General features: G+C 51.6%; 1 protein-coding gene across 1 annotated transcript in view; it reads left to right on the forward strand.

Moving 5' to 3' along the window:
• fstl5 (follistatin-like 5) overlaps positions 1-15,470 on the forward strand; it is a 251,394-nt gene that overhangs the window by 52,304 nt on the left and 183,620 nt on the right. Inside the window, exon 2 of the mRNA XM_061724796.1 lies at positions 1,252-1,393. Coding sequence (XP_061580780.1) covers positions 1,252-1,393 — 142 coding nt within the window. The remainder of the gene's footprint in view (positions 1-1,251; positions 1,394-15,470) is intronic.

The following is a 15,470-nucleotide window of genomic DNA, read 5'->3' on the forward strand; positions in this document are numbered from 1 at the left end:
AGGGAAACATGTAAAACATGCAGGACACCGGCCCTCGAGGACCAGGATTGGTGACTCCTGAAATAAAGAATATTTGCATGTTTTTTTCTCAATCCAGATGCAATGTGCACTGCACAGAAAAAGATATTAGCATGCTGAAATACAAGGAAATGCTTTCAAAGTTAAATGCCCGTAAAATCAAAAAGGTGCCAGTCAGCTCAGCAATGCAGCACAAATCATAAAAATAAAGTCTCCGTGTTCTTTGTTGCTCCAGAAAATCTGTGCGACTTGCTGCTCTGCTGATGTAACCTCCTGACCTCCAGTGAATAGCATGTGGGCTCAGGAGGCCGCCGCAGCTGTGCCTTCGCCGTGCCGTCGCTGTCTTACTCTGTGTTGCTCCAGAAGAACAAGGAAGCGGGGTCACCATCCTGCTGTCAATCATCTCCCTCCGTTGCGGGGTGATGAGAAGACTCTTGTGGTTTTGAGAAGCCTTAAAAAGTACAGCTCAGTGTTCGCCTGTGAAAAATCTACAAGTCAAGTCGAGTCAAATTTATAGACAGAGATGTTAGTGGTGAGCTGAGAAGACTCAGGGCATATATGCAAATAAGGAGGAAGGGATTAGAAAAAAAACGTTTCTGGTTGATGCTTATTTGTATGCTTTTGTTTGCGCTGGGTTGTTTCAAAACACTAACGCTCATTCTACGTATTTGCTGTGTTTTTACTCGCATAAACGTTGCTGTTTCTGTGACAGAGATTTTCACAGGGGATGTTCTTTCCCCAACAAATGTGTTGTTTAATTCATGGGATGCAAAGGTCAGGCTTGTTATCACATAGCATGATGAATAAGTGAAAATGCACGATGGCAAAAAGTTCATATTCTCCTTCTTTTAAAATCTAAAAACACAGTATTCAGGCTGCATTTCTAAAAAACTGAAGGGAGCTGTTGAAGATCTTATCTCTCCACAACATCGCATCTACTTGACTTTGACACCCGCCCTAATTAATCCACAGCCCTCACTTTAATTGCCTTTATATATTGGCTCTTTGTCTTCCTTATCTTGAGTTTTCTCATGATGTTTATTTCCCTGTAATTGATTTTGATAGAGAGATCTAATCCACTCATCAAGTGTGGGGACATATATTGATAGCTTTAGTTTAAACAAGTAACATTTATGGGGTCCTCATTGTCCACGCTAATTACCGCACACTTAATGAGTTATCTCGGTGTGGTCGAGAGACTGAAACTCACCATTCTTCTCGTGTTTTTGACAGGAAAAGACCATTGAAGATGACCGAGTCGTGGTCAGTTGCAGTTTTACTGCTGGGGCTCGCTGTGTTTGGCACCAATGGGAGACCCAACAAGGAGGAATTCGGGTCACAGCCCTATCGACCAGTCGTCAGATTCCGACACAAGGTATTGATTTTCCTCTTTTTTCCATTTGCCCTCCATAATAACAGAACTATTTGCATTTGTCAAGTGTAACACTAATTAATGTGGGACGTTGTTGCCTTGTCAGGTGACTCTCAGACGGTTGATGTATCATTAGCCTTTCTCCTTCACCAGGGGACTGTCATTTCAGACTGCATCGCAATCATGTGAGGCACATCTGAGAAACGATGATGAGCTCTGGATAAAGTAGAGGTGTTGTCATGACATTTTAGCTGATTATTCTAACCAACAGATGTAATGAAATGCTTATTGACTTAGAGATATGCAGGTGTCTCCAAGGGGAAAAAAAAGACAACACTTTTAATAATCTGCCTTGCTGCATTTCAAAGAGCAAATTCTTTTTTATTAAAAAAGGTCTAATGAAGACCAGGAAAAAAAAATTAAGCTAAAATAGGGCTGGGCGGTATGGACTAAAAAATGTATCACGATAATTTCTGGCATTTATCCCGATAACGATAATAATGACGATTAAAAAAAAATACCAATTCAACTCCACCTTTTTAACTATAAATCTACTGTATCTCGCTCTCAGATCCGCCATGTTTGTTACACAAAAACATCATCAACAGGAATGTATCCTTCTTTCTTTCTTTCTTTCTTTCTTTCTTTCTTTCTTTCTTTCTTTCTTTCTTTCTTTCTTTCTTTCTTTCTTTCTTTCTTTCTTTCTTTCTTTCTTTCTTTCTTTCTTTCTTTCTTTCTTTCTTTCTTTCTTTCTTTCTTTCTTTCCTCCTTCCTTCCTTCCTTCCTTCCTTCCTTCCTTCCTTCCTTCCTTCCTTCCTTCCTTCCTTCCTTCCTTCCTTCCTTCCTTCCTCTTCCTTCCTTCCTTATCCATCTTCCTTCCTTCCTTCTCTCCTTCCTTCCTTCCTCTTCCTTCCTTCCTTCCTTCCTTCCTTCCTTCCTTCCTTCCTTCCTTCCTTCCTTCCTTCCTTCCTTCCTTCCTTCCTTCCTTCCTTCCTTCCTTCCTTCCTTCACATACGTTGTGCGTCGATTTAATGCAGAACCATAAATCAGCTTTACACAAAAACGTCATCAATGGGAATTTATCGTTTTTACCGTGAGATGACAAATTCTTACCGTGGGGAATTATTTTGACGGTAAATCGTGAATGGTAAAATATCACCCATTCCTAAGTTAAAAGTGTTTTTCAGAGTGAAAACATATTTTACCAGCATGCATCATGTTGGATTGTGCTCCTTCAGTTTCGATTTCTCCAAATCGGTTTTTGAATTCTGTTCATATGTAAGCACGATTCTAACCTTCGGTGACAAGAAAGAGAAAAGTTGCACGTTTGCTTTTGTTGTGCAACTCATAGGTAGCTTGGCTGTTCAGTTATCGAAGGGTTATTAATAAATATTATTCATAATTATTAATAATTAATAAAGTCGACTATTTATCAAATTGAATGACCAATATGATGAATAAAAATCCTCGGGGCACCACCCTGTTCCTTAAGCAGGGAAATGATAACTTTTACAGCAGAAAATCAGTCTCAGAAATTAAGGTTTATGCCTAATTATTAGTTGAAGGAGGTGAGATCCGAACACACACTTCGTCACCCAGCCTTGGCGGCAGATATGCACAGAATAAACAAGACGGCTTTTGTGATCAGAAATTTATTCACATCAGTGTCAAACAGTTGGTAAGCAACACTCATAAATTCTGATCGTTTAATCACACAACAAGAAATACAAAATCATACGATGAAAGGAAGGGGTTCTTGGGATCCTCCGGGCTGGGACTGGTGTGTGTGTGTGTGTGTGTGTGGGTGTGTGGGTGTGTGTGTGTGGGTGTGTGCGTGTATGCGTCAGAGCAGCTTACGCTGCGCGTCACGCGTTCTGGGGGCGGGTCACGCTGCGGTACGTGAGCACGTTGCCAGAAGGGGCGTGCTACGTCGCGCTCCGTGAACACGCCTCCCGGAAGGCGACCCACGGCCGTACAGCCGCGAAGGAAATGTAACGGAAAGCGCAGCAGATCACGGCTAAACAACGGTGAAACACCACGTGGATCTGACGCGCAACCGGGTTTAGTGAAGGAAAGGGGAGGGGCGGAGGAGCGTGTCAGCGGACCGCGCTCGGACGTTGCACCGACGTGCCTGCGGGACCTCCGGCGCCTCACACAGACGCGCGGCTGCAGGCGGTCACCGCAGCCGGGGGAACCCAAAGGGGTTTTGTGAGCTCTAACGGCCGGTTTAGTAGATAACGGCCGCGGGTCCCACTCGAGAACCGGGTCGGGAGTAACCCCCACCCGCTCTGAGATCGTCGGGAGCCGCGGTCCGATCACTCGGCGGTGAAAGCTCACGTAAACAGGAGTTTAATACAATCAACACGTCACACAATGCATAAACTCAATAAACAGGGTCAAAACAACCGAAATAAACCTTAAACTAATCTGCCCAGACACTAAAACGCCTCTTACTTTGCAGTAGGTGAGAGAGCCGCTCTGTTTGAGGAGGAGGAGGAGGGGGGTTTCGTCCAGCCCGTGGGTGCAGTATAAACGCTCCTTGCGCGCACCCGGGAGGGGGGGGACTCCGTCTCACCCCGTCCGACTCTGAGGAAAAGGAACACAGGGCAGGTTTGCAGGACCGGCGACCCTATTACCAGCGTGAGATCTCCAGTGGTCCTTTGTCGCGGTCGGCGCCGGGCCCCGATGTCGGGATGCTCCGGGAAAGACCGTTTCACCGCGGTGGCGTCCACTGAGTCGGCTGGCAGGGTCCGCGGAGCGGATGCTGCGCTGGTTGGATGTGGGAGTCGGGCTAGGAAAAGTCTCACCTCTGCCAGCAGGCAAAAAGGCCGGGCAGACGGAAAAGTGAACAGGGAAAAATCAAAAAGAAGAAAAAGAAAACTTTGGAGCCACACTCCAGGTTTTGGCCTGATGCCAAAAAAATATGAGCAAACTGAAAAACGCAAAAAAGCAGAGAAACGAAGAAAAAGCGGAGAAAAACTAAATAAGAACGAGACGGAAAAAAAGCCGAGGAGCATCAGGTGGTTGCTCCTTTTTGTAGTCTCTTTGGGGGTGGGACTGATCACAGGCAGTGCCAACCAATCCTCCTGGCCGATCGAGGCCTGGCGCTCGGGCTCCGGCTGTCTGACCCCCCCAGGTGCCATAAACCCTAGGGGAGTCTGTACCTGGCAGAAATCCTGCTGATTCGCTTTTTTGACCCCCCTCTAGGTGTCATAAACCTGAGTTCTGTTTCCGTGGGCGCCCCTTTGATGTGGGGCCGTATCGTGGGTCACATACAGGCCATCTCGAACCAGGCCACCAGGGTTATAAATTGGCCTGAGCGAGAAGATATCAGCGGGACCATAAACTCCAGGGGGGGAGGCCGGGTCTGGCTTTGCTGGAATTTGATGGCAATGTAATTTTTCTCAGATCACACATAGTATGAATTCATCCTCCTACTTTCACATGGGCTGAGCCCAACATTCCCCCCTTCGAATCGACAACCGGAATGCAGGGTCTGGTTGTCGAATCTAACAACGGTGCACCAGTCCATGTGATGCAGTCTGTTTGGCAGAGGGGTACAGTACCTAAAAGTCCAGAGGTTAGCATAGCGTTGGAGGCTTGTCTGGGCAGATCGAGGCACGAGTCTGGGCAGACTGATATACTCTATGCTATACGAGGCTAAGAACATAACAGCACACATCAACATATTCAAATGATAAGCGATTCACCACATAGTTCAGTGTTATTACTAAAACAAGTGGAGGTAGGTAGAGATAGAAGATGGCAATGAACATAAAGACATTTCTAAACACTAAATGATTTGACTACGTAGTTCGGTGTCGTAACTGGACACGTGAGGTAGGTAGGGCTAAGACATAATAATGAACATGAAAAGGAGAAGAAAAAAAAAAACATTTCAAACAATAAATGGTTCAACTATGTAATGCGGTGTCATGACTAGACACGCGAGTTAGGTAGGGCTAAAACATAATAATGAACATGAAAGAAAAAGAAAAAGAGAAACATTTCAAACAATAAATGGTTCAACTACGTAATGCGGTGTCATAACTAGACACGTGAGGTCGGTGGAGAAAGGGGCGAGAGGTAGCCAACGACGGGAGGGGAGGTTAGTTGGGTTTCTAGGGATCGGTGTTTCCTACATTTGGCGTAAACCGAGGTGTCAGAAAGGTGATGGAGTTCAGCTTGGCCTCCAGGGCCTTAATGCGTCTGTACAACACTTGTGTGATGATAACCATCACGATCCAAGTACCGACAAGCAGCGTAATGGTTGCCATGCTAACCGGGTGGTCATTGCTCGCTAATCTCCTGGCAAAGCGGCGCGGGATGATCGTGTCGAGTCCATCTGGGGTTATGCTAAACTTCACGACTTGGGTTCCCTCAGTTAGAATTTGTTGCTCTAGGGCGTCATCGATAGTCAAATTGTAACCCTGGAAGGCGTCCATCACCTCAATCTCTGTTTCATGATGGTCAGCACTGAGGTGATGGAGGATTACATTACCGATGTGAATGGTGGCCCCTTCGGGTACATTCAAAAACATGGTCTGGTTTGGAAGGGTAAGTCTCGACGCAGTGTCATACCGGTTATACGCCAAGAGAGCCTCTGCTGCAGGTGTGCTTACCAACCAGCGGTCCCCGGCTCTGGCTACAATTGTTTCCGTCCCTTCGTCTTTAGCAGACATTTTTCCTTCACATTTCTGTTCCGGAGACCCGGCTCTCAGGCCGCAGAGGTAGTTCGCTGCATCCTTCAAAAAGGGATTGCTGGGGCACACCCAATGGATGTCTCTACTCTTTGTGCATAAGTCTATATTTGGAACGAGGTAAAGCGAAGGGTCATCGTCGTGGAAAGCCACAAGGGGCGGTGTTTGAAGGTGGACGTGCGTGTTACCCTTCCAGAACCCTACGTTCAGTACCGATTTGAGCCTGTACACGTTCTTACGTTCGATGATGGGAAGGTTAAGGATAAACCCGAGTTCGAGGTTTTTGGGGTTGACCGAGATCGGGATTGCACTACCGAGACTATACGCCAAGTGGACCTGTGATCGCTGTATGGTGCCGGTCGTGGCGGACCTTAGGATTTTCTCCACTAAGTCCAGCGGGACTAGATAGGCGGGGATCCTTCCCTCTCCTAAGTTGCTGACCGAGGTGGTTAGTTCTCTGACCAGATCTTGCATCAGGTCTCGGACTACTTGCACATACATTATGTCGTTTTTGACCACTTCTGTAAGGGTCTGGAGGGCATGCACCGTGTGGTTTATAATCGTGGAATGCACATTTACCGTCACTATCGTGCCCTGTACGGTCCTACTTAAGGTCTGCAATTGTTGTTGTTGCACACCAAGCTTTTGCTGAATCTCTGGCATCTCGTCCTGGAGTCCCTCCATGTGTCTCTGGAGTGACTTCAGACTGATAGTGTTCGCAGCTGAAAGGCCTACCGAGAATAAGGATCCCAAAGCTGACGTTGCGGCTAGGAGGGCGCCCAGGAATCTCTTTGGTCGCTTCTTAATGCTCAGATCTTCTTCGGTGACTATGAACTTTTGCAGTTGTTCAAGAATGTAGATACTCGTTTGTTTAGCGTGTTCTATGGTATCGCCTGTTCGAGTCCCACTCAGCCTTCCCTCCGTCAGCTGAGGGGGAAGCCGGATGTGTTTGCGGTACACATCCCAGGGATCTACGCGCACGTAAACCCTCTGCGAGTATATATCACAGTCTGTTATTAGCAATCCCGGGACGTCTTGGAGGACAATTCCGGTAGGAGGACCAGGTCCAATCACGGTGGCGGGTTGAGCAGGTTGCAGGCTGAGGAGGCAAATAAACCAGAGGAGTTCCATCTGTAACAGAACAGACCTTGAGTTACCTGAGTAAATACGACGGGTACTTATAGGCTGGCACATGCTTTTACGGAGGAGGCTAGGGCCAGCTAATGGTTATTCCTTTACTACTGCTGGCTTCTTTCAGGCATACGGCTGGTTCCCACAACCTGAGGAGGAGCTGGCTGGTAAGGTTTGATTTGGTTGGCGTGCACCCACTTGTAGGCCGGAGGCTGTTTCGGTTTCGAGACTCTAATCCGATACGCGACCGGCGAGAGCTTCCCGACGACCTCGAATGGCCCTGCCCAGTTTGGAAGGAACTTCTTCGAAACCCCTGCTGGCCGAGCGAACCGGAAGTAGAAAATCTTATCCCCTACTTGGTACTCGCGATCGGTTGCTTTGCGATCGTGGTATGCCTTGGCGCCTTCAGCGCTGGCCTCCAAGTTCTTCTGGGCCCACGCAAAGGTTGACCGAAGGTGGTCGCGTAAGTCTGCCACGTATTGAGACGCGGTGTAAGCGGTAGCGACGCTGACATCTTCGGGGTGGTACAACAGATGAAGTGGTAGCGTCATCTGTCGGCCAGTCATCATCTCGAATGGCGTCACCCCGCTCGAGCGATGTGGTGTGGATCGGATGGCCATCAGGACCAAGGGGAGTTTTACGTCCCAGTCTTTCCCACTGCCGCAGACGTATTTCTTAAGCATATGGACGATGGTTCGATTGGCTCGCTCGACCTGACCCGAGGACTGGGGGTGGTACGCGATGTGGAACTTCACGTCCACTCCTAAAAGATCAAACAGGGCCGTCATGACGCTAGAGGTGAAGTGCGTGCCTCTGTCTGAGTCTACCGCCAGGGGGAGGCCCCAGCGGCTGAACACATGGTTCACGAGAAGGACGGCAGTCGTGACTGCAGTGTCGTTGGGCGCCGGGAGGCACTCGACCCATTTCGTGAACGCACAGGTGATGGTGAGGAGGTAGCGGTTTCCCTTTGAGGATTTCGGGACCGGTCCCACCCAATCTACTTGTAGGTGTGACCATGGAAATGTTACCCCCTTACGCTGGAGCGGGGAGCGGTCAAGTGGGTGCGCGGGCTGGAACTGGCAGCACGTTAGGCACCCTCTGACGTAATCCCGGGCGTCGCGGGCCATCGATGGCCAGTAGGCCACCTGTTGGAGAGTCTGGAGGGTGGCTTTGTAGCCCCGATGACCCCCCACCGGGGAGTCGTGTGCGTGGGTCAACATTACCCCCCTATGGTCTGACGGGACCACCCATCGGGGTGGTGCCCGATCGTCCGGGTGGTATATTAGCAGCCCTTTCTCCAGTCGCAGGGCTGGAAGCCTGCGACGGAGAGTCCTAAGCTGTGGGGATTCTGTGGGGGCAGACTGTGAGGCCCCCACCGTAAGCGGGTCTGCGACCAGACCCCGGATAAGGCTGACATCGGGGTCCCGTTCCTGCATGGTTACTAGGTCCGAGTCACCGACCTCACGTCCCAAGTGTAGGCTCTGCTTGGCGGTGCAGGTATCTTCCGCTCCCTCTCTGGCCTGGCGCCGCGTTACGGCGTTTACCGCTCGGGTCTGCGGCGTCGGCAACCATTCAGGTTGGAAAACCCAGGGGGTTCCACTCCCTGCACCCAGCTTAGCCAACCGGTCGGCTTCGTCGTTCCCGTCCTTATCCGGGCCCTGGAGCTGAGAGTGACCTTTGACCTTCCTCCAGTACACCATCAGGCCGACCTTCTCCACCAAGTGGTCGCATGCTAGGAATAGTTCGACGTGTTTTACCTCTCTATTCCTCGCATTTTTCATACCGTTCGCTTTCCACGTTGGAAAGTGAGAGACAAAGCTGTGGCGCGCGTAGTTGGAATCCGAGCAGATCACTAGCTGTTTTAAGTCCAGGTTACTGGCCTGCTGGAGAACGATGAGTACTGCGGCGATTTCTGCGTACTGGCTTGACTTCTGCCCCAACTGGTAGTGCTTAGGCTCACCTATGCGGTCCCCAACCCAGACCACGCCCACTCCTGCCCGGAGCTGGTTTTCGTGGTGGAACGAGCACCCATCGATGTACGCCGTGGGGAGCCCGACGCAGACGTTCTCGTCGTAATAGCGATGGTTGGAGGGAAGAGACGGAGAGGCGAGCTGGACGGCGAGGTCATTTGGCGGGTCTTCGCATTCACAATGTTGACATTCTGCTAGGCCCCGACCTAACAGCATTTTGTGACTTTTTGCGTATTTTACTTCTACATCGTAGCCCTGGAGTGCCATCATCCAGGTGGCAATGCGGCTGTTGGTCACCCTACCCTCTCTCAGCCGTTGATTGTTCAGAAACACGACTGGCTGGTGGCAGGTCTCGATGACCACCTTTTGGCCCCCGACGTAACTGCGGAAGTGTTCCACCGCCCAAACGGTGGAAAGAAGCGACTTCTCACAGTCTGAGAACTTGAGCTCGACATCCCTGAGGGGCCGGCTTGCGTACGCGACTACCCGTTTGGTTCGGTCGTGTTGCTGCATCAGGGCTGCACTAAGGGACTGCGACGAGAATGCGGCCTCGAGGAAGAACTCCTTATCCTTGTCGGGGTAGGCAAGGCAAGGAGCTACACAAAGTTTCTGCTTCATCAGGCGAAAGGCCCCCTCCTGTGGCGGTCCCCAGCTAAACGGCACGTCCTTGCGGAGTAGTTCGTATAGCGGTTTTGCTATTTCTGCGTAATCCTCGACAAACTGTCGGGAATAGTTACAAACCCCCAGAAAGCTGCGAAGTTCCGACAGGTTGGTCGGGGCCTTGATGTCCTGGATGGCTCTCACCCTATTTGCTTGAGGTTCGATACCATCCGGACCAACCGTGAGACCCACGTAATCGACTTTCGAGCGGCACCATTGGCCCTTGGACAACGCAAGCTTGGCTCCAGCCGCGGACAGCTGGCCGAGCACATGTCGGATCTCGACTAGGTGCTCCTCAAAGGTATGACTCCTCATTAAGATGTCATCCACATAAATGAGATTACCTCGGGCGGCGGCGTCGCTCATGGCCTTGTGTAGGAATATGTTAAATTCCGACGGTGAGTTGGAGTAGCCGAAAGGGCAGCGGTTCCAAGTGTATTGGCGGTTACTGAAAGAGAACGCCAGTTTATACTGATCGGCGGGGTCGACCCGCATGGTCCAGAACCCGTTGGCGACGTCTACCGTTGAAAAGAACCGGGCGCCCCGAACCTTGGCTAACTCCTGGTCGAGATGGATCATCGGCCATCGCGAGAGTGGCACCTGTCGGTTCAGGGGGCGGTAATCAATAGTGAGACGCCACTTACCGGAGGGTTTCAGAACCGGCCAGATGGGGGAATTGTATGTTGAATTACATTCCCGAATGATCCGTTTCTCCAGAAGCTGGTCGAGGATCCCTTGGATAGACTCATACGCGGCTAAAGGAATCTTGTATTGGCGCACGAACGTGGGGGGCGCGGATGGGTCTGTGGGGATGCGGACCGTATGGAGATTTGTTACGCCGCAATCGTGAGCGTCTTTGGAGAAGATAGGCTGGAACTCGAGGAACAGGTTCCGGAGGGCCTGTCGTTCTACGTCACTCGTCAATGCGTCTGCTTTCCCGAGTTGCTGTTCTATTTCCGCTTCGAAACCGGGATACGGCTCCGCTCGGGGCGGGGGCTCTGCCCCCCCCTCCTGGCCTTGATCCTTCGGATCAGCCACCAGCGCGTACACTACCATATCCCCGGCGGCCCCCAGCACGGCGCTACAGACAGTTTCCTCTGGGAGCAGCTCGTGTCGCCTAACGGTGATCATTTGATGGGGGTGTGTGAACAATACCTTTTGGGGGTCCGGGCCATTGGCCAAGGAGGCTGGCAGCTCTCCTATGACAGGGATCGTCAGCTCGAAATCATGGAACGAGCTGTCTATCAGCAGTCCCAGCACCTGTCTGGCCCTAATCAGGACGGGTACCCGTGTCAGATTCTGAACGAGCACGTAAGTCGAGCGATTGTCCACCTCCAGGAGGGGCGTACCGCAAACGGCTAGGTTCAGATTCGCGAGACGGGGCAGGGGGCTAAAGAAAGCCGTGGAGGATGCCAGTTGTTGGTCCCTGGCTATTACGAGGCGGACAGGCGCCCCCGCTGTGCGGGGAGGGACGGTGACGTCGACCTCGCTAGCTACCTGGCACGCCTGGGGAATAGTCTGACCCGACCGCATGAGTTCGGGGGTTGCAGCGAGAGTATGTGCTGCCCCTTGGGCTTGGGACCATATAACCTGGTTAATGGTATCCAGCTTGGCTCCCAACCGAACCAGGAAATCAGCGCCTATGAGGAGTGGGGTGTGTAGGTGAGGGGCCACACTGACGAAGTGGGGCGTCTGCCTCCTCCCGACTCGCACGGATATGGCGCACACTCCAACCGCTTTCAGTGACACCTGCGGTGAGTTTGGGGACCGGATACGATGGTTATGGTTCACGAACGCGAGTGGAGTCTCGTTTCTGCACAGTTGGTCATACACCACTTGGCTGACCACCGTCTTCTCAGACCACAGAGCCACGCGCGCTTCCGGGATGACAGTCCCTGCGAGCGACACGGTCTCCACTACCCGGGGGCTGTAAGGATCCAACCCCCCCCCTTCCAATGAGCACAGGAAGGAGGGGTGGTCGCACAGGGGGGTGAGGTTGGGCGCCTGGTCCCCCTCTCGTCCCGGGGGGGGCGAACGCTCTAAACCCGGATTCGGTCCTACGAGGGGCATGACTTTGGGCAAGGTGCCGGCCTGCCCACTTGAGGGGCGAAAACCCTCATGACCTTCCAGTGGTCTCGGTGCCCCGACCTGGGCCCACAACTGTCCCTGATTACAATCGATCAGAGGGGCCAACCGGTCGAGGAGATCCTGACCTACCAGAAAGGGTTCGGTGTCCAGGCGGCAGACGTAGAGGGGGTGGACCAGGGCCATACCCTGGAAGGTTATGTCCACCCAGACCCTTTCCGTGATGGGGGACCTATCCTGCGTGAAGCTGGTTATGCTCATGTCGCAAGGCTCGGCGCGGAGGGGTTTACCGAGGGCTAACATAGCCCTGGAAACCTCGGCAAACGTGGTGGGGCTAATGAGGCTGATTTCCGACCCGGTGTCGAGGAGCGCGAGAACGCGGACGCAACCGCCGAGAACCGTTGAACAGTAGACACGCCGACCGGGTCCTTTATGGACTAACCCCCCCAGGAACGTCAGAAAAGGGGTGCGTGCAGCTGCAGGTGCTGTCTTCTCCACCCCCCCACTAGGCTCCCTTTTGCTCCGGTCCCACCCAACCAGGTAGACCTCGGCCGTGGGGTCGGTCTGGGCTAGTCATGCCGGCGGACGCCCAGCACCTGGGTCCTTCTTAGGGGGCCCAGGTGGGGCGGCTGAACTGGACTCTTTGTTCAACCTCTTCATGGCTTCTACCACACTCTCAATTATTTCCTCCTTCCTCTCCCGGAATTGCCCTTTTTTTGCATATTTCGACTCGGGGTTCTCATACCTCGTGTGGTGCTTGGGCGTGCGATCCAGCCACCCTTTTTCATTTTGCCGACGGTTATTCTGTGGTTGATGCGCCGACCGATCTGGTGACCGACGCCAGGGCTTACCTCCCTGGTCTTGCTGCCTGTTTTGGGACCGAGTCTGGTGCTGGTCCCTGGCCCCCGCCTCGGGTCTGGACCCGGAGTGGGGGGCTTCGTCGCCTTCGAGCGCTAAGTGGCTATCCTCATTTCGTTGGATCCCCAGCACCCAGGGGCTGTTCTCCGGTACCCTTGCGGGCCGCGCTCTAGCTTCCCAGGCGAGTTGTGCAAACCGTCTGATTTCTCGCATCGGTAAGTTCCTGGTTTTGCAATACATAGTTACATCAAACCTGAGGCTTTCGTGAAGGTTATGAAGGAACAGGGACTTGAAGGCCTGTTCCTCCTCCAACCCAGGCGCGTTACGCCCCTGGAAGTAGGCTGCCCGGAGCCTCCAGTAATAATCCCTTGGCGATTCTCCCTTCTTTTGCATGATGGCAAAAGCACCTAAGGTAGCGGACGCCTGATCGGTATACGGTGAGTATTCCTCCCGCAGAGCCTGACAGAGAGCGGAATAATGGTCTCTGGTTCCGGGCGGCAGGGTCTCTAGGAATACGTGAACGCTCCTGGAAGTAGTCTTCCAGATTAGTTTCATTTTCTCCCGGGAGGTTGCTCCCGGGAGGTCGTACAGACACCGTTCGATCTCCCGTAAGTAATCATCGATGTTAGATTCCTTACTATTGGGGTCGAAACGCTCTATATCTCTCGCCAGAGACTCTATTTGGCGAGTGCGGAGGCCGTACCCGTACGTCGGAGCAGGTGCGTCATCCTCATCATCTGAGTGATCCCAGTGACGGCGGTCCACGTGCGATGTGAAGGAGCGCTCCCTCCGGTACGGCGGCGACGGGGTTCTTGGCCGTGTGTCGAAACGCGGGCGAGGCACCCGGCCAGGCTCCGGCTCGAGATACTGCGAGCGGGGAGCCCGGCTGAGATCCAGCTCGAGGAGCTGCGCGCGGTCTGAGACGCGGCGACGGCCTTGACTCAGCCGCGGTGGTGTCTCGAAATCTTCGGGGTAGGACAGTACCTGGGCGCGGATTCGGTCCGGAACGACCGATTCTGCGCTGACCGTGCGTCGGAACGTTCTGGTCGAGGGGCCAACGTCGAGGTCCAGCGGAGACCGCCTACTTCCCTGGGAACCGCGCGTTTCCGCTGCCGGCTGACCGGCGGGCCGGCCGTCAGCGTATTCTGGGGATCGCGGGCGAGCGGTCGGTCTCGGAGGCGGCCCAGCTGTTGCAGCCGGACCTCCCCTTGGAGCCTCCGGCGGGGTGCGCGGGGTCATCTGGCGGGGCGTTGGGGTCTCAACCACCACCTCCACCGGATCCGACCCTTCGTGGTCGGAGTCGCTTCTAAGAGCATCTTCGAGTCGTACCCGGGCCTCTGCTAACATTCCCACCAAGCGCTCATTCTCCTGTTTTGAATCTCGGTGTGCCAACACTTCCCACTCGAATTTTTGTCGCCACTTGATACTGCTTTCCCCAGCCTCAGCCTGTAAGTCTGCCATACGTTGCCATAGCAAGGCTAGTTTACCCAAAACGTCGGCTATACGGGCTTTTCTATCTGGGTTTTTGGCAAAGTTAAGAAAATACGTTATCTTCTCGTCGCAGGTCGGGAGGTCATAGTTATTTATAATCCTCAGTTCTTCCCTGGATATCTCACTCAAACCTGCTACTATCATTTGCGCCTCTGGGTGCCTGCAACCGGGAGTAGCGGGGGTACCTGGGTTGCTCATCGTGGCGTCTTAGAGCGGGGGGGTTCTCGGGGACGGAAGGGAACCGGGCGAGTACTTCTTATTCGACCGAATATAGAATTTGCCTAATGTTCCTTCTCGTCAACCGTTTATTACCTCAACCGGCTATTGCGTCCAATACGATGAGTCCTTTGACCTCTACACCACACGGCAGTTCACAGTCCAGATTAACGCTTAGTAACGAAGCAAGCTCACGTCCTCAACCAGTTTAGAAGAACTTAGACCAATCAACAGACCACGAGGGACCGCGAGAGACCGGATAACGCTCAAAAGTTTGCCAGGAGATTACCGTTCGGTAACAAAGTCAGCTTACGTTCTCACCCAGTTTAGACAAGACTGGATTGACAACAGACCATGAGGGGACGGACACACTCGGATTTATGCCTGAGAGGAGTTGAGATCCTGGTTACTATCGACGAGCTTTGCATGACCTATGTGGAAGCAGCAACGCTGACCATAATGCAAAGCAGGGAAGGGGGAATGAAGAGAACCCGAACCAAAACACAAAAAAAAATTAAAAATTAAAAGTTTAATAAAAAAAAAAAAATTAAATAATCGAGAGGAAAAAAAAAATTATTAAAAAAAAATTTTATATAAAAAAAAAATTATAAAAAAAAAAAAATTATTATTAAAAAAAATTATATAAAAAAAAAATTAAAATTAAAAAAAAAATTATTAATTAAAAAAAAAAAAAAAATATTAATAATAATAATGATAATAGAAATGATTAAACTGATCGAATTAAATCGAACGGGAGGTATTTAACCGAGACAAATCGCATTAATTGGACCAGTAATCACGAAGAAATCAAACTCAGAGTTCAAACCGATTAGACCCAATCGAAGTTGATTAATCCGATGGATTAGTGAAATAGTACAGTGATAACACCAACACGTCCGTCTAATACATTCACAGAGCTTAAATAACACCACCCACGCATCACCTCTAGCGGAGCGAGGTTGCTGCTGG

Source organism: Cololabis saira, chromosome 7, assembly GCF_033807715.1.
Source record: "Cololabis saira isolate AMF1-May2022 chromosome 7, fColSai1.1, whole genome shotgun sequence".
Classification (NCBI taxonomy): domain Eukaryota; kingdom Metazoa; phylum Chordata; class Actinopteri; order Beloniformes; family Belonidae; genus Cololabis; species Cololabis saira.